This window comes from Theobroma cacao, chromosome 5 (genome assembly GCF_000208745.1).
Source record: "Theobroma cacao cultivar B97-61/B2 chromosome 5, Criollo_cocoa_genome_V2, whole genome shotgun sequence".
In the NCBI taxonomy this organism is placed as follows: domain Eukaryota; kingdom Viridiplantae; phylum Streptophyta; class Magnoliopsida; order Malvales; family Malvaceae; genus Theobroma; species Theobroma cacao.
The window spans coordinates 37,238,905-37,261,996 of record NC_030854.1 but is presented as its reverse complement, the minus strand read 5'-3'; the positions used below and the strand labels follow the sequence as shown (position 1 = coordinate 37,261,996).

The 23,092-nt window shown below is 35.9% G+C and overlaps 5 protein-coding genes and 2 pseudogenes across 9 annotated transcripts; all 7 read left to right on the top strand.

Annotated features, from left to right (window-relative positions):
* LOC18600269 lies at window positions 36–2,134 on the top strand. Its single transcript, XM_007030614.2, has 2 exons — window positions 36–707; window positions 1,062–2,134. The coding sequence occupies exons 1-2, from the start codon at window positions 370–372 to the stop codon at window positions 1,714–1,716; spliced, it is 993 nt and encodes a 330-aa protein (XP_007030676.2). The 5' UTR covers window positions 36–369; the 3' UTR covers window positions 1,717–2,134.
* Window positions 2,451–5,354, top strand: LOC18600268 (protein translocase subunit SecA). Of its 2 annotated transcripts, none has more exons than XM_007030613.2 (5): window positions 2,451–2,775; window positions 2,941–3,089; window positions 3,288–3,449; window positions 3,993–4,108; window positions 5,082–5,354. In XM_007030613.2, the coding sequence occupies exons 1-5, from the start codon at window positions 2,544–2,546 to the stop codon at window positions 5,101–5,103; spliced, it is 681 nt and encodes a 226-aa protein (XP_007030675.2). In that variant the 5' UTR covers window positions 2,451–2,543; the 3' UTR covers window positions 5,104–5,354. The 2 variants fall into 2 exon arrangements, with proteins under 2 accessions (XP_007030675.2, XP_017976233.1); XM_018120744.1 differs by having other exon boundaries at window positions 2,471–2,806; window positions 2,939–3,089.
* Window positions 6,700–7,621, top strand: LOC108662131 (putative defensin-like protein 184). The gene is made up of 2 exons (XM_018121275.1): window positions 6,700–6,910; window positions 7,398–7,621. The coding sequence occupies exons 1-2, from the start codon at window positions 6,856–6,858 to the stop codon at window positions 7,568–7,570; spliced, it is 228 nt and encodes a 75-aa protein (XP_017976764.1). The 5' UTR covers window positions 6,700–6,855; the 3' UTR covers window positions 7,571–7,621.
* Window positions 9,162–14,683, top strand: LOC18600266 (probable RNA helicase SDE3). 4 transcript variants are annotated; one of them, XM_007030604.2, is made up of 5 exons: window positions 9,162–9,468; window positions 10,334–11,143; window positions 11,218–11,385; window positions 12,618–14,075; window positions 14,200–14,683. In XM_007030604.2, exons 2-5 carry the CDS (start codon window positions 10,364–10,366, stop codon window positions 14,440–14,442), a joined length of 2,649 nt encoding a protein of 882 aa, XP_007030666.2. In that variant the 5' UTR covers window positions 9,162–9,468; window positions 10,334–10,363; the 3' UTR covers window positions 14,443–14,683. The 4 variants fall into 4 exon arrangements, with proteins under 4 accessions (XP_007030666.2, XP_017977711.1, XP_007030669.2 ...); XM_018122222.1 differs by having other exon boundaries at window positions 9,162–9,471; XM_007030607.2 differs by having other exon boundaries at window positions 9,162–9,513.
* LOC108662326 (uncharacterized N-acetyltransferase p20-like) lies at window positions 17,568–18,308 on the top strand. Its single transcript, XM_018122338.1, has one exon. The coding sequence runs from the start codon at window positions 17,699–17,701 to the stop codon at window positions 18,236–18,238; it is 540 nt and encodes a 179-aa protein (XP_017977827.1). The 5' UTR covers window positions 17,568–17,698; the 3' UTR covers window positions 18,239–18,308.
* On the top strand, window positions 18,365–20,277 carry LOC18600265 (annotated as a pseudogene).
* Window positions 21,092–21,871, top strand: LOC108662327 (annotated as a pseudogene).

Below are 23,092 nucleotides of genomic sequence, written 5' to 3'. Positions count from 1 at the left end.
GAGCAAAGTAAAAAAAAAAAAGAGAAAATTGTAATTTTGATCAGTTACACATCATTGCAGTGTGAAGTCGCCCGCACCCTAATACTCCTCCCCAGATCCAACTTCCAGTCTCTTCGACACCAGAACCACAGTATCAGTGAACGGTTTAAAACTTCTATGGCAAGGAAAAAGGACAAAAAACGGCATCCTTCTTCATCAAAACGACATGTTCGTCACCCTCGACGACGACAACCGTCTCCCACCATATATAATTTATTTTTTATAAAATAAAAAGAACCTTTCCCATCAAACGACATCGTTGGCTTCTGTCCTCCACTATCCACAAGAGACTCCGAGAAAGCGATCAGCGGCAGCGAAAGGAGATCAGAAATGGCGTCATCATCACAAAAAGGGATAGTGATAACGATTCCGGTTTTAGTTCTCTCAGTCTCCGCCGCCGCAATCTTCTTATTCTTCCTGTTATCCTCCCTCTCTTCTTCTTCCCCTTGCACTTGCCCTCCCTCCTCCACCATCACCACCACCGCCGACTCCGTATCCGGCGGTTCAGTGCAGGACGAAGTCGGGGATCGGAGGGTTTCGACGAGCAGAGAGGATATAGGATGGGTAAAAGATCAGATCCGAGCTAATGGGTTACATATGCAAGAGAATGTGCTTCGTAAAGGGATCAATCCTCGAACTCGTGCTCAACAATTAGAGGATCTCAACAAGTAAATCCCAAATTAATTCCTTTTAATTTCAAGCTTTCAATTTTCAATTGCTGTTTTATCTGTTTTTCTTTCTAAATAAGCTGAAATAGAGAACAGACAAGGATTCATAGAGGATATTAACTAAAAGAGAAGTGAAGAGAAATTTATTTGAAGTGAAATTCAATTTGTCTTTTAGTTGAACAGATTGTAAAGATATAATTGTTAGAATAATGAGACTTAATGTTTGCTTTGGAAGTAAAGAGCTGAAATTTCTTTTGAATAGAATAGCAAATATAGTATTTTGAATACATCGGAATCCAAAATTAGGGTTACGTTCTTCTCAAATTAGTAACCAATTTTTTCTGCAATGTGCAGCTTTAAGGGCATTTCACACTATGAAGGATCTGAAGCAAAAGACCACACAGCTCTTCCATGCCCGGGTGAGCTTCTTGTTGAAGAGCACCATAGTAATTATGGGGAGCCCTGGGCAGGGGGCCGGGATGTGTTCGAGTTCCTTGCTGAGTCTAGCCACCTAACAAGCAACTCACGCGTGCTTGAGATTGGTTGTGGGACGCTTCGTGTTGGATTGCATTTTATTCGGTATCTCAAACCTGAGCATTTCCATTGTCTTGAAAGGGATGAGCTTTCCTTAATGGCTGCATTTAGGTATGAGCTTCCTTCACAAGGGCTTTTACATAAGCGACCTTTGATTGTGCGTGGTGAGGATATGGATTTCACCAAGTTTGGATCGGATGTTGTGTATGATTTGATATATGCAAGTGCTGTTTTTCTTCACATGCCTGATAAGCTTGTGTGGGTTGGACTTGAGAGGTTGGTGGATAGGTTGAAACCTTATGATGGGCGCATATTTGTTTCGCATAACATTAAGTTTTGCTCACGATTAGGAGGGGAGGAATGCGCAAGGAGGCTTGCGAGTTTAGGGCTCGAGTATCTTAGAAAGCATACGCATGACAGTTTGTTGTTCAATCACTATGAGATCTGGTTCGAGTTTGGGCGAACTAAGGCCTAGATGTTCTGATAGTCTTGTTGGGATATTGTTGTTTGCAGTTCAGGAAGCAAGAATTGAAGATATGGATAACTTGTATGGGCTCATTTTGTAGCCTCTTCATTTTTTCCACCATTCTCTTGGAAAGTTTAACTCTGTCGTTCCATTGATCAATGGACGCAAAACAGAAGGCACTGTAATCTCAATAGATTTTTGTTCGAATGGATCATCTGCTCGTGCAGTATAGCGACCTTATTTGTATTTTTTTTTTCAAGGAAAGGTAGCTCTGTAACCTTAACGTAGGTATCCGATACTGAATTCATCGATCGGAAAGCTAAAGCTTCATGTTTTTTTTTTTTTTTTTTTTTTTTGTGGCTGTCAATTGATGTATTAGCTGGCTCAAATTTGAATGTTAATTGGAAAGCATTTTTCTATTGATTAATCACTGCACAATCTGGCCTTTGCCTATAGAGAAAACAATGGTTGAGCAATTTCATCTGTTTGTTCATGCTCATCTACAAATCTGCAGGTGTTCTTCCTTATTATTCTGATGTTTAACTACTATTTGTACTCAAAAGAATTCAGCTGAAAAAGGCAGATAATGTTCTTTATTGAGAAAATTAATATTGAATTGTTAAATTAACATATTATTTTGTTATTTATAGTCAAAATTCAAGTTCCAAAATAGCAATTTTTGTCTTATATCAAAACGCAGCGTTTTGGTGATTGAGAGGCAAAAAGAAAAGAAAAGAGCAACGCTGCGTTTTGGAGCATCTCTTTCACTGAAAAACCCCAGCAATCTGATCAGTAAACCCTGCCATTTGCCGGAACCCAGAAACAGAGGGAAAATAATGCTTTCGTCTAGAATCTTGAACAACATTTCCAAGAGAATGCCTAGCTCCTCCTCCTTCTCCTTGGGGTACGCTTACCCCGAGCATCACTTAGTTTTAACGCAGCACCGTTCGATCTTCACCACGTCGCCTGTCCATGCCTCATGGATGGACTCGATCAAAGGAGTCTTCACCGGCAAGAAGACCTCCACGGATGACCCCAAAACCAGTGCTGAATCCTTCACTCTCCTCCGTGAGTCCTCTGCTCACCGCTCTGTCACTTTAGCTCATTTCTTGAATTTCATTTTGCTGATATAGTGTTTCTCTCTATCACAGCCTTGCTACTCTTTAGCTTGGAATTTAGCACAGTTATTGAAAATCAAAATTAATTTGCTAAAAGTCGATGCTGTTAATTCAGGATTTGCTGATGAGTTGAAGAATGCTAGAAAATTAGGGACATTTAAGCAGTACATAGTTGGTAGAAGCAGCGAAGCCACGTTTGCTGATGCTTTCGAGAAACAAGAAGCCATCATTAGGTATCTTGGAGGTTGTGATCCGACCGGAGAGGTTGGTTTCTACCTCCACAAATTTATTTGATGAATTTTCTTTCTTTTTTTTTGGCCAATACATCTAAATATGGTTTTATATAAATTTATTTATTTGGCGAATTCATTGGTTTTTATTGATGTTGCTTTTGTTATGTTTATGGGTGGAGTGTATGCGTGAATGTGCTGATTGTGGATTTAGGTTTCTTGGTTTTTGTAGAATCTTCAAACGAGTCAAAAGAAAGAAGCTGCAAAGCAGTGTGATTGTACAATAGTGGATGTTGAGAATGCGCTTGCAAAATTTACTTGGGCTAAAGAAGCGCATAAGAAGATGGCTAAGTTGAAAGCGGAAGGGAAACCGATGCCAAAGAGCATTGCTGAGGTAGTTTTGCCGCTGTTTTCTCTCAGTTATTTTTAGGGATGAATATTGAATGATTAAAATGTTCTTGTGTGAGATAGTCTCTCAATGCTGAGGCCTAAAGTTTTGGTCTGAACTTAAATTCTCTAAGTTACTATATCATGCTTTTGTGCCTGGTGCCCAATGGATAGGGTGTTGAATATAGGAGGAGCTATTTGAAAGAGATAAGGAAGATGCTTGTTGGGGAAGGGTAGGGGAGTCGCTGTTGCTCTTTGCTAATTTGCACATTATCTGAATTGAAAAGATTATGATCAATTGCTCTTTGTAAAAGTAGTCAGAAGCATTAAATCCGTTTTCATATCTTTAAGTATTTCTAGGATGATTTGATTTGCTGACCTGCATTATGGTCTTTTGGTTCAATGCTGATGGTGTGAAAGACTGAGATGTCTGTCATTTATTTCCAATTGCTGAAATTTGCATTCGAGTTGATAGGAATTTTTTTTCATATGGTTAAAGTAGAAGTGAGTTTATTGTCATTTATTTCATATAGTTGTTTTTCTTTCGCAGGTGCAAAAGCTAATGGGTTCAACACCATTGGATCTTGCCAGGTCTAACATGGCAAAGAGTGGGCAAATAAGCAGGAATGCACTTTGTCCATGTGGTTCAAAGAAGAGATATAAAAGGTACTGTTGCACACCATACGTCTCTCTTTGAGCCACAATTTTAATCTCTAGGCTCTTGTTTTAACATTTTGTCAGATGAGCCAGTTAAAATCAAAATTATATCATTTGTGTAGAGGTTGCCACATGTGGGCTAGTTAATTACTTAAATCAACTATGCATACTTTCTGCTGCTACTTTAGCCTTATCTGGCTTTTCTCAAGCAAAATATATACTATCAGAGGAAGGTTTTTCTTTTCCAAAACTTTTTGGGTGTTCTTTTAGTTCTCTTGTTATGTGGACTTGCCTCTTTCTGAGCTAAACCTTCCCCTCCACTGCTTTTTTTTTCTTCGAGTGAAGAGGTTCTCATTCACAAATTCTTTTGAAGCATACTTTAATAGCTGCTCTTTTCTACCAGATATGGTGCTAAAAATCTTGAAATTTGTCCTCCCTTTCTTCTTAGTCAACAATGATATAAGTCTAGTATATAATAGCAACATTAATCTAAGAATTTTTGCTCTAGGAAGGATCAGCTGCATCGATGCTATTCTTCTATTTTGCTCAATTTAGGATCATATCGTTAGTAAAATAGTAAAATCATTGTGTTTTTTGATAGTTTAATCCATGACTCCATGTCATCTTTGGTCTTCTCCTCCATCTTTTGAAGTTTGTATTTTTCAGTAAGGTTAAGTCTTCTTATGAGAGTATTTGCTCCAAATTAACTTGGATGTGTTTCTCTCATCCTCGACTGGCATAATACTCAACCTTTGCTCAGATACACTTATTTCTAATCTTTTATTTTCTTGCATATCCACACATCTATTGTAACGCCTTTATCTACACTCATCCTTGTGAATGTTTACAAGTAAATTGCAGAATAGTAGCATACATTTATAGCATCCACAATATCTAAAATACTTACATAAATTCTCACTACTTGTTCTTTAAACTAATTAACTTATTTTCTTTCTGATGCTTTGTTATGACTTATGAGAAGGTGTTGTGGCAAGGATCAATAGATTCAAAGAGAAAATGGATGAAAATCCTACGCCAGCCTTGAATCCCCAAACTGCTAGAATCCTCATGCAGTTGCAAATGACATTATTTCACGGCTCTCTTGGTTCATTGTTCTCAATTGGACAACATTGCCTGATCGAAAGGTTTTGCTTAGCGATAAGAGTGTTGCTTATGTTTATGTTTTTTTTTGTCAAAGAAACTCAATTATGACACAGTTCATACTTATATAATTGCACAAATTGAATTTAATAAATACTTCTCTTCTCTCTAAGATCACATCCTTTTCCCTAGCTCTTAAACTTCCTTTTCCTCTTGTTTATATGAGGATTTGATTGCAGAGTTTTTGTCTCTTCTCTTGTTTCTCCTTGTCGATATATTTGATTAAACTATAGTCGTACCTACATCTCTTGTGCTTTTAATTCGAGGTGATATCCTCTTTGGGTAACATTATCCAATCTCTCTCTATATATAGTTTAATTTTCTTGCACTATCAAGAATTATATCGGGTTACACAAAAGCCATTATACCTCCACTCACCCTACCAAAAGATCACAAAAAGAGGTAAGAAAAAAGTTGAAGTGGACACTAAATTCTCCAAAACAAAAGTAGATTCCTAATTCTTGTCAAGAGTATCTTACATTAATCAATCTAGATATGTCAAATTAATACAGTATCTAGATTCTTAATTCTAGGGTAAATCTCAGATTTGTTTTGCTTTTTGCATTTCTATATAAATAAATTATAAGACATCACAAAGCAAAAGCACTAACCAAAGCACTACAAACAGTCTTTTAGCCAAAATGGCAAAGCTCTCCCTTTTTTTGCATCTTGTCTTTGATATTGTACTTGTTCTTGTAATGGGTTTTTGTGCGTGTGTTCATATCCAGATGAGAAAATGGTGTCTACGGCAGAAGCAATGGAATGCCACAAAGCTTGGGATTGCCATGGAAGTGATCTTTGTCAAGAAGATTGCAAGAGCAAGTACAATATCAGTGTTTGCCATGTCTGAAATTAGTTGCCATATGAGCTAGCTTGAGACTTAAACAAATGAGAAAGTTCCATCTTTAAATGGGTTCTTTTCAAATGCTAATGGGGTTGCACTTAAAGGCAAAGGGATTAAGGAAACTTATTAGCATGACCAAATTGGAAGGGACTTAAGTTGAAAATTTGTGGATTCCTCTCTCCCCAACTGCCTTTTCTTTGGAATCTCTCAAACTCATCAAATGCTTTCCTTCTCTGTCAATATAACAATATTTTATTTAATTATTTTTTAATAAAAAAAATCACAAATTTCACTTAAAAAACTTTATTTTAATCTTACGTTTAAAGCATCCGATACTTACCTATGCATGTGAATTTTGTTTTCAGATAGTAAATAAATGATAGTGCTTTGATTCCATACCTTTTGAAGCACTTCCATATAATTTGATTCATGTTTAATCAGTCTCTTTCTCTTTTTAAGAAGATTAAAAGAGCTAATGCAAATCCACCTCACTTCCATAAGGCAAAACTTTGTTAATTTTTTTTTATTCCTTAAATTAACCTCCTTAATGTAAATGAACATTAATAGTATTAAAGAAGAAAAAATGAATGAATTATGAATGCTTGCATCACACCATGACCTCTGCATCCTTATCCTTTGCTTGACAAATAAAAAAAAATTAAGATCCCCCAAGGCTTTATAATGCATAGCATGGTGGCCAACCTTACTCACAACATAGAAAACTTTAGCTGGCATTAATCTTAAGCTAGAGATGGTGAAACGCTCTACATACCTGTTCTTGCTTGTCCTCCTTGTCTTCATCTCTGGTAAAGCTTCCTATCCACTTCTCCATCTTGCATGATCCTGTTACTCTTTTCTTTTAACTCTTCTGTTTGTTAATTTTAAAGGAAAATAACCTACAAAATTAGAATTTTTCTGTCTGATAAGAGTTTTCTGTGACATAAGTGTTTGCTCTAAGGCTTCAATTGACTAACAAGTGGCTGCCAGAGTTGCTTTACCCTATAGTAGCGGCTACCTTTTTAATTAAGCTTTCAGAATTCTTTGTATCAAAAATTTTATGAAATTCATTATAAATCACCATATCACTGCAGAAAAAGTGTTGTAACAAATTACATAAAACTATAAAATTTAGCCTTAACAAATCAGAATACTTTGATCTATTCTTAGTACTATGGACGAGTTATCTATGGTGTCTCTCTTGATGCCAGGACCGATCCTGTTAAGTTCTGAATTATTGTATTTGTTCAACTCATTTGCTATTTAATTAAGGCTGTATGTTTCGAACTTGTACAGATGGAAAAAGTGTGCCAAAGGCAGAAGCAAAAGACTGCCACAAAGTGTGGAACTGCAAAGGGGAAAATCGTTGCTGGGAAGACTGCCGAAATCGATACAATGGGATGGGACTTTGTGATTTGTACACTGCTCCTTCTGTTCCGAAGCAGTGCTTTTGTGCATATAAGTGTTGATGTTAAACTGCATTCTACAATAAACATTACCTTTTTAATTTTTTTTTATATAATTAAGAAAGAAAGGTTCAAACTTTACTTTTTAAGCAGTGAATCATATACTAATCAATGAATCATATACTAATCAATGAGTTAAATGTTCAAGGTTCAAACTTTACTTTTTAAACAGTGAATCATATACAAATCAATGAGTTAAATGTTCGGATGCATTATTTTTTTAATAGTTTTTGACATAATATGTTAATAAGTTTTGAAATTATTTAAAAAAATTTAAAAATTTTTTATTATGTTTAAATATTCTTATATTTTTATTTTTAACCAAATAAACTTTTCTGGTTAATGATCGATTAATTATTATTAGTTAAAATATCTTTTATCATATTATACCATATGATGATCACATGTCATATTGATGATATTATGACATGTTGATGTGATATGATGATATAATTATATGACAGTTTTCACCTTCCATGACAACAACATGCTAGCGTCATGTGAATATAAAATGACAAGTGTTATTTTGATTAATAATAATTAACTAATTATTAATAATAAAAGTTTATTTAATTCAAAATAAAAATAAAAAGATTTGATTGAATATAATAAAAGAATAAAAACTTATATGAATTTTTGTAAATAATTTAAAAAAATTTTCAAGCAATATAGCATATAATTTAAAAATTAAAAAAATAAAATTCGAATCAAATTGTTTCAACTCGTTGAATAATGATTGAGACACACATTTATCATTAAATTAAATAATTTAAGACCAATTCAGAGCATGTATGCAATCAAAAATTCAAAAATGGCTCATGCACATTGCATTTTTTATTTTCTTAACAACTTCTTTCTCTTATGCATGGAAATATTATTACCCTTAAAATACAAATTTCTAGCCATTTCTATATCACAAAATATACACAATCAATCATTCAAGTTTCATCAATTATTTTCATATAATCCAAAAATCATAAAAAATACACGACCTAATATAAAAAAAAATGAAACCATTTTAAAAGATATTACTTTCACTTTTAATTATCGAGAATTTGTCGTTGACATATCGATATCGTAAATGCAAAAATAAATAATATTTTACAAGAAATATACATAAAATATGTAATTTTTTTAAATAGCAAGATACATGTTTTTATCTATATATAAATTAATTATGTTGTAATTGATGTTATTTTTTAATTTACAACCAAATATGATTTTACTTTTTTCTTTTTATATTTTTTATATAAAATTTTAAATAAAATAAATAACAAAAAACAAAAACTAAAATGTCATCAAATGAAGTCTAAGTCAACATAAACACATAATTTCAGATTTTCTGTTCCTTTAAAAAGGACAAGCACTGTTTCTTTATCCTTTTCCCTTGTTGACTTCAGAAGACCGAAGAGTTCACTCAAGCACTCAGCTCTTGCCACGTCATCAAAAGAACCAATGAATTCTTTCCAATCTGACGTGTCTTAATCTCATTGCAGTTCACAGTTTTGTGGGTCCCATTCTCACAAGACTTAGAGCTATTTATAGGAAGATTAATAATAAAAAAAACTGTTCCTTTTCTTTAGAGTAACTTCATCGCTAAGTAGGGATTGGCAAAGCAGAAGTCTTTCTGTGATCGTCTTTGAGAAGTTCAGTTTCCAGCTTAACACTTAAAATAAAACGGGCTAACCTTTGCACTTCTTCTCATCAGGTCTTTTACTTTACTTCTTCTGTTCTTCTGAAGAAGCCTTGAAAACAAAACCAAATTCTCACTGAGACTCTCACTTTTAAGTGTCTTAGGTTGGATTGTTCAGTTTAGTCAACTGGGTTTTCTTAGTTTTTACCTAAACTTCCCAAAATTTCTTAACTTTTCATATCAAATTTGTTGTGGTTTTCCATAAAAGGTGGTGGGTACTTCACTGTTTGTCATTTCCTTTTGGTTTTTTAAGGCATGGATTCTTTTATGTTTAATGCTCTCAAATTTATGTTTTTGTCCACTTTGTTTCATCAAAGATTGTTCTTTGGAGTTTTTGTTCTCAGCATCTTTCCTTTTCTTATAATATATATTTTTTCCTTTTTGAAAATGGCTTCTGCTTGGAAAGGCTGTTTTGTACGGAACAATGTAGAGTGTAATTCATTGTTGATTCAGTCTTTAATTTCTCCTCTTAGAATCTTAGAAATATCTATAACATTAACATGTTTCAATATTTTTGTAATGCCAGAAAAACGTGTAAATACCTTACTTGGATTAGATTAACAATCTAATAATACTCTGTTGTTATCTGTGTCAATGCATTAGGAATTACCGCAAATGCTGGTTGAATCAGTTATAGATACATGGACTATACTTTTCTTGGATAAGTGAATCGGGTTTAGATATTCTCTGTACTTAGAATATGATTTCTGCCAGTTGCTTAAAAATGTTTACTTACAGGCCTATAACGTGTTATCAGTACTTTCTAATATGTTTCATAGACCAATTATGTACTTTTCACGGGATTTGTATGTGGATGCGAGTGGTTGTATGATTAATGTCTATAACAAAAAGTAATGTTGGAAGTCTTGCATCAGGATAGATGATTTTAACAAATCTTGTTGTCTAGGGTACATCTGTTGGTAATTTTGTAGTATTGCTATCGGCCAAGGGTTACAATTAACTAATATATGGATTCTGTAATCTTGTGTGTCTATAGATATTTTAACAGGTCCTGAGTTTTCTTGGTAGGTATAGTATTTACGTTTCTTTGTCTTTGATACTTCTCGCTTCAGGGTCTCTGCTACCATCAATATCAATTAGTGATGAGTGCAAGTTGGAAAGATGGTTGGGATGATGAATGCTCTGTCATAGGTGATAAGGGCGAGATCGGATTCATTGATTTTGCTGATGATAAGTCTGTGCAAAGTTATGGCCTAGATGAAGAGGGACCGGTTGTTATCTCAGTTCCATTTCCTTTCACTCAGAAGCCTCAATCCATTCTTGTTGGACAAACTTCCAAGTGGCCAATTACATTAGAGAACACCACTAGTGAGCCAGTAGAACTCTGGGGAGTGAGGATATTCTGCTCAAATCCAGCAGATTCCTTTACTTTGTCTCTAATGGAACCACCTTCAGCCAATTCAAACTTCGAACATCAGCAAAGGTTCTTAGAGGGATACTCTCTTGAGGATAGAGTACTTCAACCGCATCAGACTCTTACCATTTGGCTGTCTTGCAAACCAAAGGAGATGGGTTTGCACACAACTGTGGTACATTTTGACGTAGATGATAATAGGATTGAACGTGTGGTCTTTCTATTGGCTGAAGATAATGTCTCCCAGTCTCTGGCTTCTGCTGTACCATATAGAAGAGCTCCAAGAAGAAAGCAATTTGCCGTTGATGAGTATGTGGTTTCCTCTCGCCCTGCTAGACCAACATCCCGAGGATATAAATCTAAGCTTTCAGAATATCCAATCCCAAAAAATCTCAGAGAGATAATAGAGAATAAGCATGTGCCTGATGTCATTGCAGAAGGTTTGACAAAGGAGAATTATGCTGCTTTCTTCAGTACATTGCTTGTAATGGAAGAGCTGCATTTAGAGGTAGCTATTAATGATTGATTTGTCTTGATGGTAATGTTAGATGATCCTTTATGTTAGTCTTGACTTCATTTCAGGAAGAAATGAGGTCTCATAGCATGGAATGTGTCATGATGAGGAGGAAAGGGCCGCAGTTTGTTGCTCTTGAGGTGCCTGGGCTAGCTGAGAGGAGGCCTTCACTTGTACATGGCGATTATGTATTTGCGAAGACTGCCTCTGGCAATTCAGATCATTCTGTATATCAGGTATGCTCCTTCCTTCAAGAGAAAACATCTCTTCGCATGAATCATTTACTCATCTTAGCTTATTAACACTGTTGGAATATTTTGATCTGTGATGCATGTTGAAACTCTGTTGGGGATGCTACATAAATGATTATATTTGAGACAAGAATTAAAGGTATTGGTTGTAGGCCACTGTAAAAATGACTGCCTAATGTTGTCACAAATTAGGTGAGAGAGTTTTTTTGCAAGGGATTTTTAAGATTTATGCTTTGCCCCTGCCCTGCTTCAGCATGTATGCATGGACTATTAGCAAGTCTGAGCTTCAATAACTTTTCTTTCTTTTTTTTGGATCAATCAAAGCCTTTCGCCATGGCCGGCTTGAACAGGAGCTTCAGTAACTTTTTGTTACTATGCATTTATTAAAGAAGTTTGTTGGAATCAGTGAATTATTTACCATAAACAGTAGTTTCTTAAGCCGAAGCTAACGCAATTATTCATTGCTGTTGCTCTTAGATTGTAACTCTAAAGCTTAATTATTCTAGCTTCCTTTGTCTTTATTCTGCTTGAAGCTGAAAACTAGTCAAAAGAATTGGGTTTACCTATATTTCTGCTCAACACGATCAATTTCCTTATTACTACTTGTTATATATGTAAAAAAGGGAAAGAATGAAGACAACAAGAAGTATGGTGCTTATCCTTCTTACTTGGTTTATGTATCCTTTGGGATTCTCAATTTGTCTAATTCTGTGCAATTCTCTGCACCCATAACTAATACCTATGGGCCGCTATGGGGCTGCACATGGTAAGAAAATGTGTTGGCTAACTGTGTGGAAAAATTTCTTCTGTACAAAAGATATGGACAAAATAGTAGTTTTGAAGCAGAAATGTCAACATATATTTCTACAATGATGGATTCTCAAATATTTACCAATTACAGAGCATTTCGCATAAACCACTGTTTAGAGGATATATATAGGAAAATCTTCATGATGGTCCTCCTCTAGATGAAGATGACTAAACTAACAGGATACGTGTTCACTCTTTTTAGTCCATAATCAATAGATGCTTCTTGCCTTTGTAAGAGGCTTATTATAGTCCTTTATTCTTTCTTCCCTTTGAGAATTGATTTTCATGGATGTTTCCTTCGAGTGCTCTAATAGCCAAGTCTCAGCCAGATAACTTTTCAGCTTTCACTATTGCCATTATTGTATTCTTTGATTCATACTTTGAAGATTGCTTATGTGGTGTTTCAGGGCTACATCTATCGCGTTGAGGCTGATGAAGTCCTCTTGAAATTTGCAGACAAATTTCACACCCTTCACTGGGATGGGAACTTATACAATGTTCAATTTACATATAACAGGGTGAACATGAGGAGGTTGTATCAGGCTGTTGAAGCAGCAGAGACTTTACAGGACAATATTCTCTTTCCATCTCAATCAACCAAAAGGACATTGGTTAAAACAGCCCCATTTGTACCTTGTAGCTGTACTCTGAATGCGGAGCAGATGCATTCTGTTGAGATGATACTTGCTTGCAAAGGAGCTCCTCCGTATGTGATTTATGGCCCCCCTGGCACTGGTAAAACCATGACTTTGGTGGAAGCAATTCTACAACTATATACAAGAAGAAAAAATAGTCGGATTCTTGTATGTGCTGCTTCAAATAGTGCTGCAGATCACATATTAGAAAGACTTATCAGTAACAAGAATGTGGAAGTTAAGGAGAGTGAAATATTTAGGCTAAATGCTGCTAGCCGTGCCTATGAGGATGTTCTTCCTGATTATATTCGCTTCTGCTACTTTGAGGCATCCCTTTTTAAATGTCCTCCACAAGGAGCCCTCAAGCGCTATAGAATTATCATATCAACTTATATGAGTTCATCTCTACTTTACGCAGAAGGTGTGAGTCGTGGTCATTTCTCCCACATTTTCCTTGATGAGGCAGGCCAAGCTTCAGAACCAGAAAGCATGATTCCTATAGCCAACCTTTGCCGGAAGGAAACTGTTGTTGTCCTTGCTGGAGATCCAAAGCAGCTTGGTCCTGTTATATTTTCGAAAGATGCAGAGGCTTTTGGATTGGGGAAATCGTATCTTGAAAGGCTTTTTGAGTGTGAATCCTACTACAGTGAAGATGATAACTTTGTAACAAAGTTAGTTAGGAACTATCGTTGTCATCCAGCAATTCTAAATCTCCCTTCAAGGCTTTTCTACAAAGGGGAGTTGATTGCATGTAAAGAGGATGATTCTTTCTCAATAACTTCTAAGGTGGATCTCTTTCCAAATAAAGAGTTTCCTGTTCTCTTCTTTGGCATTCAAGGCTGTGATGAGAGAGAAGGCAATAATCCATCATGGTTCAACCGAATTGAAGTAAGCAAGGTCGTTGACATCATCAATAAGTTAAGAGCAAGTACTGATCTAAATGAGGCAGATATTGGAGTAATAGCACCTTACAGACAGCAGGTCCTCAAGATCAAGACAGTGCTTGAAACCTGGGACTTGCCAGATGTAAAGGTTGGAAGTGTCGAACAATTTCAGGGTCAAGAGAGAGAGGTCATTATTGTATCTACAGTAAGGTCAACAGTCAAACATAATGAGTTTGACAGAGCTCACTGTCTTGGATTTCTCAGCAATCCAAAAAGGTTTAATGTTGCGATTACTCGGGCCAGATCTTTGCTCATCATTGTTGGAAATCCACACATTGTCTGCAAGGTATTTCTACTTGCCTACTTTTTGTTGTTAAGGCGTGGACACCTTGCTCGGGTTTGTTTTTCATTTTACAGAGGGATATTGAGCAGTTAGCATGTCAATGATAGGTGTTGATTTTGATTTGCAGGACCCTTATTGGGAGAAGCTCTTGTGGCATTGTTCTGAAAACAGCTCCTACCAGGGCTGCCCCCCACCCGAAATGCAGAACCATGACTATGGAGAATCCTTTTCTGGCACTGGCTTAAATAATGAAGAAGAAGATCCCTGTTCCAAAGTAGAGGCATGGAATTGTAATTTTGAAGCGGAAGCTGTTCCCAAAATTCCAAAGCCTGTTACTGAAGAAGCTGAGGGATCAGATGGTTGGAAGTAATAGTTATAACATAAAACAAGCTTTTCAGCTATCTTAGAACGAGTAATACATTAGATTTTGCCCCCCACCAGGGCATTTCATGAAATAGTTGTACCTAGTTGTGGCGTTGATGTCAACTCTTGAACTAATCCTGAACAGCAAAATGTTTCAGACCTTTTGCTGATATGCAGATAGAAAAGGCCCAAATGATGAATCCTTGTTTGCTGTTACTTATATATTCTTACCAGCATTCTCTACTCAATCTCAAATTCACATATTGACAATGTGAACAGGTCCCTTTGTCAAAGATTACAAACTGCCAAATATGGGGAGCAAATCAAAATCACAAACTATTTTTAGACAACTTCCACCTAGAATTTGAACAAGCAGCTAACAGAACCATGCCCCCATCTCTTTTCCCTTCATGAACTCAACCCATTTGCACAATTTCTGCAAGACTTTCAATGGCATTGGAGAATTTGCACCATCTTTCACATATCAAAAGCATAACAAAAACAAAGGGCCTCGAGGAAAGATGGCAAAAAATTCTTTGATGAAGGTGGCATTGCTCACTCTCTCGGTCAAGGCACCACCATCCGCTTTTGGGAAGACTTGTGGGCTGATGACTCCACTCTGGCCACCAAATTTTCACGCATTTATGCACTGGCAATAAGCAAGAAAGCCACGATTGCTGAATTAGGAAGCTGGGTCGAAGGAAATTGGAGGTGGGATGTTAAGTTAAGTAGGCAGTCTCTTAGCTGGGAGCAAAATCAGTGGAGAGATTTCACTATCTTCATTAAGAATTTTCAACCTCACCTCATTGACAAAGATATAGTGGTGTGGAAGAAAACTACTAGTGGTCTCTACACTCCTTCCTCTTTTATTAAAGCAAGCCATGGTACCCCTTTAGCTCTACAAGTTTTTGGAAAAATGTTTGGATTGGCTACGCTCCCCCGAAAGTCGAAACTTTCTGTTGGCAAACTTTCCATGAAAAAATAGCTGCCAAATCTGTTTTGATGCATTAGGGAGTTCTTGTGGTTGATGACGCAAATTGCTCATTCTGCACCTCTCAGCTCGAGACTCCCTTTCATGTCCTCTTTGATTGCACCATTGTTTGGAAAACATGGTCTTCTTGTTGTTGCTTATTGGGTATCACTTGGGTTCAACCTGGTAATGTTTTGTCTTTTTTTAAGGCATGGTTTGAACTTCCCATGCCTAAGGGCAAGAGAGATACATGGAGAATGCTCTTCTTTGCAACACTTTGGACACTTTGGTTTTGTAGAAATGAGGTTATTTTCAGAGGAAAAAGCTTCAGTCCAAACAAAATGAGAGACATCACTCTTTTACGCCACATGCTTTGGTGTCGAGGGAAATGGGAACTTGACCATGTTCCTGCTGACCTGTGTCTCATGGAGTCTCTTTGCTCCAACATCAACACTAAAAGGAAGAACCAAAGAATGGCTACCAATTGGTCAACTCCACCACCTGAAACTCTTAAACTCAACACAGATGGCGCAACAAAAGGCAAACCCGGACCTGCTGGTATTGGAAGAGTGATTAGGGACCACCATGGCTTCATTCGGGGAACATTCTCTGAAAACATTAGTATTGAGGACTCAAATTTTGCTGAATTTTATGCCATACGGGAAGGAATCAACTTTTTCTTTTCATCTCCCTAGGCTGCCACTCATTCTCTAGTTGTGGAAAGTGACTCTGCCAATGCTATCAATTGGGCGTAACACCACTGCAAAGTCCCTTGGCGGATGAAAAATATTTCGAATGCCATTGAAACTGTCTTGCGTAAAAGTACAAGAATCACTTTCAAGCATGTAATGAGGGAAGCCAACAAGGTTGCAGACGGATTGGCCAATGCAGGGGTATTAAGAGACTCAAACTTCAAAGCCTACTTTCAAAACCAACAGGGGGAGAGTACATGAACTCTTCTTTCATTGCAAAGGCTTTATTATTTTGGTTAACCTTCAACTACCCTATGTCTTTTCTTTTGAATATGATTTCTCACTTCATCCTCTGTTTGTCATGCTTTGTAATGCTGAAAGTAGCAGACCTTTTTTTTTGTAATCTGCTACTCTTTTACATGGCATTCTTGAAGTGCCTTTTGTAATCTTCTCTTGGGAGATCACTTGTGATTAATAAATACTGTCTTTAAAAAAAAAAAAAACAATCATTCAGGTGGCACAGTCAAACCGTTTGAGATTTGCAAGCATGACTGCTTAGAAGCACGAGGATGTACTAATCCCCCTGGCTTCTGGTGTGAATTGAATTGCGAGACCTTCTGCGGACCAATAACCGGTGGTGACAGCTTCCAACTCGCGAAGAATGAAGATAATACCCAGAAATCTTTTCCTTTATTCATTCTGCAGTAACGACAACCCATGAATGTTTGGTATTAATGAAGTAAAAGAGTAATGGTTTCTAATTGATTCTTCCATATATTCTTTCCCAAATGCGTTGAATGCAGCAGCAGCAGAAAGCCAACTTTCTAATGCAATGAAGCCTTCCAACAATTGACGGCAACAAGGGGCAACCATTGCTCCTTCCTAGAATTGCATTTAGCAAAGCCGGTGATGGAGTCAATGGGAGCTACTTGGAGAATTACAATTGTAACAATTTTTCTTCCCCAACAAAAGAATATTTTTTTAACCTTGTTCTTATTTTGTCTACATACGTAAAAGTTAATATAGAGGTGAATTAGACACACATATATCATGTTTTAATTTTTTAACTATTTAGTAATTAATTTTTCAAATTCAATAAAAAAATCATATTTATATTTGATACACTGTCAGTGTATGAATTTTATATATTATCAATGTATCAAATGTTGTTACCTTGTTAATAAATGAACTTCAAATCAAAAATCGTGAAAAGATATAAAGTTATTAATCTTGAAAATTAATTACAATTATTTTTTATAGATTGAATTTTAAAAAAAATATGAAAAAATATTAAAAGAGAGAAAAATCATACAAAAAAACTTTAAATATATAAAAACATTCAAATATTTAACTTATTAATTGATATATGATTCCTTATTAAAGAGCATATTTCTATTTACCTTGCTTTTAAGAACTTTATGAGTTGTTTCCTAGTAATGAATTAATTAATTGTAGGAACGAAGTTGTGAGAAATTTCCTAGAAACATGATATAACAATATTCTAATACATAGCTTTTCCATATAGACAATAATACTTTGACCAACAAGACTACTATAAAAGGTTTTTAGCACCTATAGTTTTTCCATTACAATCTAATCAGATGGAGATTGACTTATCAAAGATTACTCTTCGTCCATTCAAGCTGGAGGATGCTGATGATTTTCTCTCGTTTGCCAGTGATGAACAAGTCACAAGACATCTTAGGTGGAAGACCTTGACTTCCAAGGAAGAAGCACTGACACACATCAAGGATGTATGCATACCACACCCATGGCGAAGATCAATATGCATCGACGACCGTTCAATCGGGTTCGTCTCGATCTTCCCCTTCTCCGGTGATGACAGGTGCAGGGCTAATTTCGGATTTGGAGTTGCAGTGAAGTACTGGGGACATGGGGTTGCTACAAAGGCAGTGAAAATGGCAGCGTCCCAATTTTTTGTTGACTTCCCTGGTGTGGTGAGGCTTGAAGCCTTTGTTGATGTGGACAACAAGGCCTCCCAAAGGGTTGTCGAGAAAGCTGGGTTCCAAAAGGAGGGGATGTTGAGGAAATATGCATATCTTAAAGGCAAACTTAGAGATTTGTATGTGTTTAGCCTTTTATCCACTGATTTTCCTACTGCTGAAAGGGGTTCAAAGTGATTTAGTCAATGTCTAAAGATGTAAGATCATATGATTGTATCATGAAATATAAGAAATTTTTGTTTTTCTATACATTCAGCAAAAGATACCGTTAGATCTAAGCTTTGGTTATTTTAACTCTAAGCATCAATAACAGCAACAAGCCACAGTCAGAGATCAGTAACAGAAAGAGATCAACTGAGTCTGTCACTTGCCAACATGGGTATTTCCAGGGATTCCATGCACAAGACAAGAGAGCGTGCCACTGGTAGCAAGAAGAAGGCTTGGAGGAAGAAGCGAAAGTATGAACTTGGTCGTCAGCCTGCAAATACTAAGAGCGCTCAAGTTGTCAAGCTACAAGATTGTAAAGAGAATTCATGGGGTAGTGAGGCTGTCACACGTTAAAACCCGTATTCTCGATGTGGTAATATAATGCCTCAAACAATGAGCTTGTCAGGATACAGACTCTTGTAAAGAGTGCCATTGTTCAAGTAGATGCAGCGCCCTTTTAAGCAACGGTACCTTCAGAACTATGGTGTTGACATTGGGAGGAAGAAGAAGACGTACAGCAACTAAGAAGGAAGCTGCTGAGGAAGGAGAAGGTGCTGCTGAGGTAACTAAGAAGAGCAACCATGTCGTAAGGAGCTTGAGAAGCTTCAAAAAGATCGTAAACTTGAGGCTCACATTAAAGAACAATTTGGTGCTGGTATAGGCTGTTGGCATGCATTTCTTCACGGCCAGGTCAGTGTGGCAGGGCTGATTGATACATATTGGACGGTAAAGATCGAGCTGGAGTTCTATATGAAGAATAACCAGAGGAAGAAAGGCAAGGGTGCTGGAGCAGCCTGCTTAGATGGACTGAGCAATCTGCTAACCAAGGAGAAAAAACAGGATTAATTGGTATTTGATAGAAGAGAAACAACTCACTTCTCATTGAATAGCTCATTGCGAAGTACGTCTGGTGCCATCAACTCAGGCTAATACAGAAAAGGCAATTCAATGAGACATGTAGAAAGAAACATCAATATAACAAAAGCTGCAGCAGGCCAAGATGCTCACTGTTCCTGCAGTGACAACCTAAAATCAGAGACCTGCATAATTTTATTGTGCTATCAATGAGCGGCTGCAGTACTGCAAGACTTTCACAGCAGCCATCCTTCATCTCCTATTCTTTTCTAAGTTCAAAGCCAGGGGAATCATTCATTCTACATGGGATAAGATTAGAAACTACCAAATATGGGGAACAAATCAAAATCACACAATATTTTTAGACAAATCCCACCTAAATTTAAACAATCACCTAACAGAATCATGCCCCCATCTTCTTTCCCTTTATAAACTCAACCCATTTGTACAATCTCTACAAGAACCTCATTGGCATAGGAGAAGTGGCAAAACAAGAAAGATATTGTCGAGGGAAGATGGAAAAAACTTCTCTGATGAAGGTGGTATTGTGCTGTGCAATGTTATTAACAATCATTCAAGTGGGGCAGTCGAAAGACTATGAGCTTTGCATGAAAGATTGCTTGGAAAGACGAGGATGTACTTCCCCCCCTGGCTTTTGGTGTGAATTGAATTGCGAGATCCCGTGCGGATTAATCGGTGGTGACAGCCACCAACCCACGAAGACTGAAGGTAATACCCAGGAATCTTTCTCTTTATTCCTTTATTCATTCTTCTGCAGTAATGACGACCCAGGAATGTTTGTAGCAATGAAGAGTAATGGTGTTAATGGATTCTTCTGTATTTTGTCAGGTGGGTTGAATGGAGGGCCAAACCACCTTCCTAATCAGATGAAGCCTACCAACAATTGAGCTGCAACAAGGGCACCATTGCTCCTTCCCAGAATTGCCGGTGATGGAACTAACAGGAGAGGAATTTTCCTCTAGCTTCTGGTCTACTTTGAAACAAAGGCTTGAATATTTCATGCATGTAACAAAGGAAGATCATGTCTATGATATTTCATTTATTATTTTATAATTATTATTTTATAATATTCTTTTACAATTTATCTCCCTTTTGTAACATGTTTGTTCACAAATAAAAATAATATTGTTTAACCTTGTTCTTATTTTCTTCTTTACGTACATAAATAGTTATACAAAAGTGAATTATTATATATATAGCAATTAATTTTGTGAAATCATTGTGAAAAAATTAGGTTTATATTTAACAAATTATTAGTGTATGGATTTTTTATATACTATCAATGTATCAAACGTTCCTATCTCTTTAATAAATAAATTTAGAAGTTTGAAAATGTTAAAAAATATGTATTTATTATTTTAAAATATTTACTTTAAATAATTTTTAAATTTTTACTTTTACATATTTATGATATAATATTTTGTAATTTAGCGTTAATAAATAAATATTATAAATTGATAATGTGTTAAATATAAACTCGAAAAGTTTGATTTAAGGTCATCAATCTCAAAGATAATTATGATTATTTTTTACTGATTGAATCCTTAAAAAGAATTGTGACAAACTATTAAAAAAAACAAAAAAAAAAGACCCAAGTCTATATATATAAAATTGATCTATAGAAATTTTATTTTGTGGCATGATGATTGGAAAAAAAAAAATCTAAATATCACATCCAAACCAAATAAAATTGAATCTTCAAAATGAAGTATACAAACCCAAATAATGGATGATAGAAGTCAATCGACCTTGTTGTAATAAAAAAATTGTCAAAAAAAAAGAAATTATTAAAAAGAATTTTTTTTTATAAAATATACCTAGACAAACTTAACTCTTTACATTTTATCATTAAACAAAATATACGAACATCAAAATTTTAATATTTTTCTCTTTAAACTTCTTTTATTTAGGAAAAAAATATGGGAAATTTCCTTTAAACATAAAAAAAATTTGTGAAAAATTTTCTAGAAACATAATTAAACAATATTCTAATACATAGCTTTTCCATATATATAGTCAATAATACTTTGACCAACAAGACTATTATAAATGGCCTTGGTCACCATATCGTTTTTCCATTACAATCTAATCAAATGGAGATTGACTTACCAAAGATTACTCTTCGTCCGTTCAAGCTGGAGGATGCTGATGATTCTCTCTCATTCGCCGGTGATGAACAAGTCACCAGACACCTTAGGTGGAAGACTTGACACCGACACACATCAAGGATGTATGCATACCACACCCTTGGCAAAGATCAGTATGCATCTACGACCGTTCGATCGGATTCGTCTCGATCTTCCCCTTCTCCGGTGATAGGCAGGTGCAGGGCTAATTTCGGAAACGGAGTTGCAGTGAAGTGTTGGGGACATGGAATTGCTACAAAGGGAGTGTCCCAATTTTTTGTTGACTTCCCTGGTGTGGTGAGACTTGAAGCCTTTGTTCATGTAGACAACAAGGCCTCCCAAAGGGTTGTTGAGAAAGCTGGGTTCCAAAAGGAAAGGATGTTGAGGAAATACGTCTATCTTAAAGGCAAACTTACAGATTTGCATCTGTTTAGTTTTCTATCCACTGATTTTCCTACTGCTGAAAGGGTTTCAAATTGATTTAGTCAATGTCTAAAGATGTAATTATGTAATAACAGATGCCTTGATTGTATTATCCCTAAGTATCAATAACAGATAGCCGTAGTTGAATAACGGGAGGTTATGTAATAAGTATGCGACACTTGCATTCCAAAAGTATTTAAAGGCTTAAACAAACGTTGTTCTAGATTTGGACAGGGGCCGCGCGAACGCAGGCCCCCACTACCACAAATTATGACGTAGGCTCTCCCACTTGGGGAGACCTTAGGCAAGCGCCCCTCCTAAGTGCAATGGAGGCCGCTTACCTAGGCCATGGGCCTTAGTGATCACCCATTGACCCCGTCCAGGTAAGTATGTTTCAAAGGTGCCACCTGCCTTTTATTTATAATCTCTTCTCTCTCCTCTTTTTATTACTTCTTCGATGTGGGAAGGTTCTATTGTAGATATCTATTTTGGTTAACATATGATTATTTTTTAAATGTTGTTTTACAAAATGAAAATAAAAATAAATAATTATGTCACACAAAGAATAGTGAAAGTAATTCAAAATAAATGATAAAATTCATGAGTTATTTTCATCTTTGATATATCTTAAAGAGCTTCATTTAATAGCTCAAATATGTAGATACTTAAAATCTTTCCTTAACACTTATTAAAGTATGTGTGTTTTTCCTTTTTCTTTTTTTCTTTTTAAGAAAAACACATGACATGTTGTTAAATGTCACTAAACTCTACTATCCAAATCATTGTGCACTACCCTTGTACGTAGTGGGACAATGTGCTCTTTTAACAATGCCCACTAAGTTTTTCTTTCATAAACGTGTTCTTCCCATAATAATCATGTTTCTCCTTAAATGTACCATTCTCATTTATCCAATAGTCACTTTTTACGAACTTGTTAGTCAAAAAGTGTTACTACTTAATATATATATATATATATATGAGCTTTAACAATTTAGAAAAAGCTTAAAAATTCATCAAATTACACTCTAAAAACTCTCTTTTAAGCTCTTCCCAAATCTTTTCTCTCAACTCTTTCCAACTTATTATCTATTATGCTCTATCATTGCACCTGCTGTATCTATTCTCTAACTTGTACTCCTTATTTCCTCCCTTAATTTGTATTCCAACTAAATTGTATTCTCAAATACTCTCTCCTCACGCCTCTTATCTATTCTCTAATTTGCATTCCTTACCACAAAACACTCAGACACTTTTTAGTATTGTTCCAATCTTCTTCTCTTATCACTTCCAATATATCTTAATCGCAAATCTTAATTTATTTTGTATTCCCTTACCTCCTCTCACAAAACACTCAGACACTTTTAAGCATTATTCTAATTTTCTTCTCTATCACTTCCAA